This window comes from Solanum stenotomum, chromosome 4, assembly GCF_019186545.1.
Source record: "Solanum stenotomum isolate F172 chromosome 4, ASM1918654v1, whole genome shotgun sequence".
Taxonomy (NCBI): Eukaryota; Viridiplantae; Streptophyta; class Magnoliopsida; order Solanales; family Solanaceae; genus Solanum; species Solanum stenotomum.
Window position 1 is genome coordinate 30,124,951 of NC_064285.1, and position 2,652 is coordinate 30,127,602.

Below are 2,652 nucleotides of genomic sequence, written 5' to 3' on the forward strand. Positions count from 1 at the left end.
GCAATTTCAATCAAAGTTCAAATATATTTCAGACATTTTTTCCTTTTATTTTTGGTAAACAAGATAAGAGAGTAACTAATCAACTGTTTGGTCATACTTATAATAATTATAAGTTGATTGACAAATGGCAAAAGAAAAAATATTTGGCTACACTCCACAAAAGAGAAGAATCACTCCATCACAAATCACAATATTCTTTTGATATTCCCCCAGTACAGTTATAGTGACATAACAGATAATCCCACACTACATTATTAATTAAGCTATTGATTATTGAGAGTTTGTTAGATATCAGTTTTAGATTAAAATCTAGATAAAGCATTAATGAAGACTTATTCATTATTTACAAAAAAAAAATTAGTGACAGGTAACCCACGAAGTAGTGTAACATAATTAAAAAAGAATAACTCTGTCTGACTTTGAAAAACAGCACAGCATTGCATAGATGCAGATGCACTACAGCACGCGCAGTATGTTTATAAAATTTGGAAATGGTCTTTATCAAACATTAATTCCTTAATATATATTCTCATATACCAGTAACTAAAGAACTAATTCATTTCCATTTGTCTTTAGCCTTTGTCCAAAAGGCTATTTTTACTAATTTCAACAAAATTTATAATCTTTCTTTTCTGATCAATGTGCTTTACATCTCCTAATCTCAGATCTCGAATCCATCAATTCTTTGATCATCAGCTTCACCTTCCAATTACTACTTGTATTTCTCATAACAGACCGCGCAAGGAATTGATTCTGCAAATTGTGTAGTTCAAAATCATCATGGAGAAGAAAATATTGTTCGGCAAATATGAAACTGGGAGACAATTAGGGAAAGGAACATTCGCTAAAGTCTTCCATGCAACCAACCTTGCCACTGGTGAAAATGTTGCTATCAAAGTGATCAAGAAAGAGATTGTGAAATCTCAAGCAATGATGGAGCAAATCAAGAGGGAAATATCTGTTATGCGCCTTGTCCGCCACCCTAACATTGTTGAACTCAAAGAAGTCATGGCAACGAAAACAAAGATCTTCATTGTCATGGAATACGTAAAAGGTGGAGAACTCTTTGCAAAAGTAGCCAAAGGGAGGCTTAAAGAAGACGTTGCTCGAAAATATTTTCAGCAGTTAATAAGTGCTGTTGAATTTTGCCACAGTTGTGGTGTTTCTCATCGTGATATAAAGCCAGAAAATCTCCTACTTGATGAAAATGAAAATTTAAAGGTAACAGATTTTGGTCTATCGGCTTTGCCAGAGCAATTGCTGAACGATGGTCTTCTATACACTCAGTGTGGAACTCCAGCCTATATTGCACCAGAAATAATACGAAATAAAGGTTATAATGGTGGGAAGGCTGATCTTTGGTCATGCGGAGTCGTATTATATGTTCTTCTAGCAGGCTGTTTACCTTTTCAAGATGGTAATCTTGTGAATTTGTATAGAAAGATTTTCAAAGCTGAATATAGATTTCCCCCTTGGTTATCTACAGAAGCAAAACGTTTAATATCTAGAATATTAATCCCTAATCCACAAAAAAGGATAAGTATAGCTGGAATAATGAAAGACCCTTGGTTTAGAAAAGATTTTAAAATGCCAATTTATAATGGAAATATTTCATCATCATCATCATTAATTGATCACGAACACGATACAATATCTATGTTAGATAAATTTGGAAGATCTGACGAATACTTAAAGCATGGAGGGATGATCAAATCACCCTCTTCACCAGCCTTATTGAATGCTTTTGAATTGATCTCATCTATGTCAGCTGGCGCAAATTTATCAAGCTTGTTTGAGAACAAGAAGAAAACAGAGTCCATTTTCACATCGAGGTGTTCAGCCACAATCATTATGGCGAAGATTCAATTGTTGGCTAGGAAATTGAATTTTAAAGTTGCAAGGGTTAATGGATCAACCTTGAGGCTGCAAGGTTCTTGTGATAGTAGGCCGAAAGCACGTTTATTGGTGAACATCGAGGTGTTCAAAGTGGCTCCGGAAGTGGCTGTAGTTAAGTTCTCAAAAATCTCAGGGGATTCACAAGAGTATACCAAGTTTTTTGAGGAGGAGGTAAAACCAAATTTAAAGGACATTGTTTTGACATGGCATGTTGAGCAAGTGTTAAGTGATATTTGTGAAAAGGAAGATTGTAAAATTCCAATCAAGTGTGCTAGTTGCAAGGATTTGACTCAGAATAAGCTACAAGAAATTGACGATATAACTGCTAATTTGTCATCCAGCGTGTGAAAACAACATATATTCATTTCATTATTAACAATTGCATTTGGTTTGTATGTCATCAAAACCAAATATTAATTGTATATGATTCAATAGAGAAGGGATAATAGAGATCTTTTCATAGTTCTATATACCCTTCATACATTTTATTTTCTTTCATTTGTTTGTAATTGATTGAGACTTGGACTGTGAAATTGTTTGTGATTTTTGAAAGATACATATATATACAAAGAAAGGTGACCGTCTTCTACTTTTTTGTGATTAATCTCTCTCTCTCTCTCTCTTTCTTGTATGGTTGTACCTAGGGGTGTCAAATAGGTGGGTTGAGTTGAAATTGGAGATATTAAAAGGAAAATTAGCAAACTAGTCAAAAATCCTAACATAATTATTAAAAACATCTATAGTTTATAAATATTA

At 33.5% G+C, this 2,652-nt stretch overlaps 1 protein-coding gene across 1 annotated transcript; it reads left to right on the forward strand.

Annotated features, from left to right (window-relative positions):
- Positions 1-571: 571 nt before the first annotated feature.
- Positions 572-2,446, forward strand: LOC125862447 (CBL-interacting serine/threonine-protein kinase 5-like). Its single transcript, XM_049542516.1, has one exon. The coding sequence runs from the start codon at positions 781-783 to the stop codon at positions 2,242-2,244; it is 1,464 nt and encodes a 487-aa protein (XP_049398473.1). The 5' UTR covers positions 572-780; the 3' UTR covers positions 2,245-2,446.
- Positions 2,447-2,652: the final 206 nt, after the last annotated feature.

Excerpts from the sequence above, each read along its gene's own strand:
- LOC125862447 (XM_049542516.1), top strand. The coding sequence starts at position 781 with ATGGAGAAGAAAATATTGTTCGGCAAATATGAAACTGGGAGACAATTA.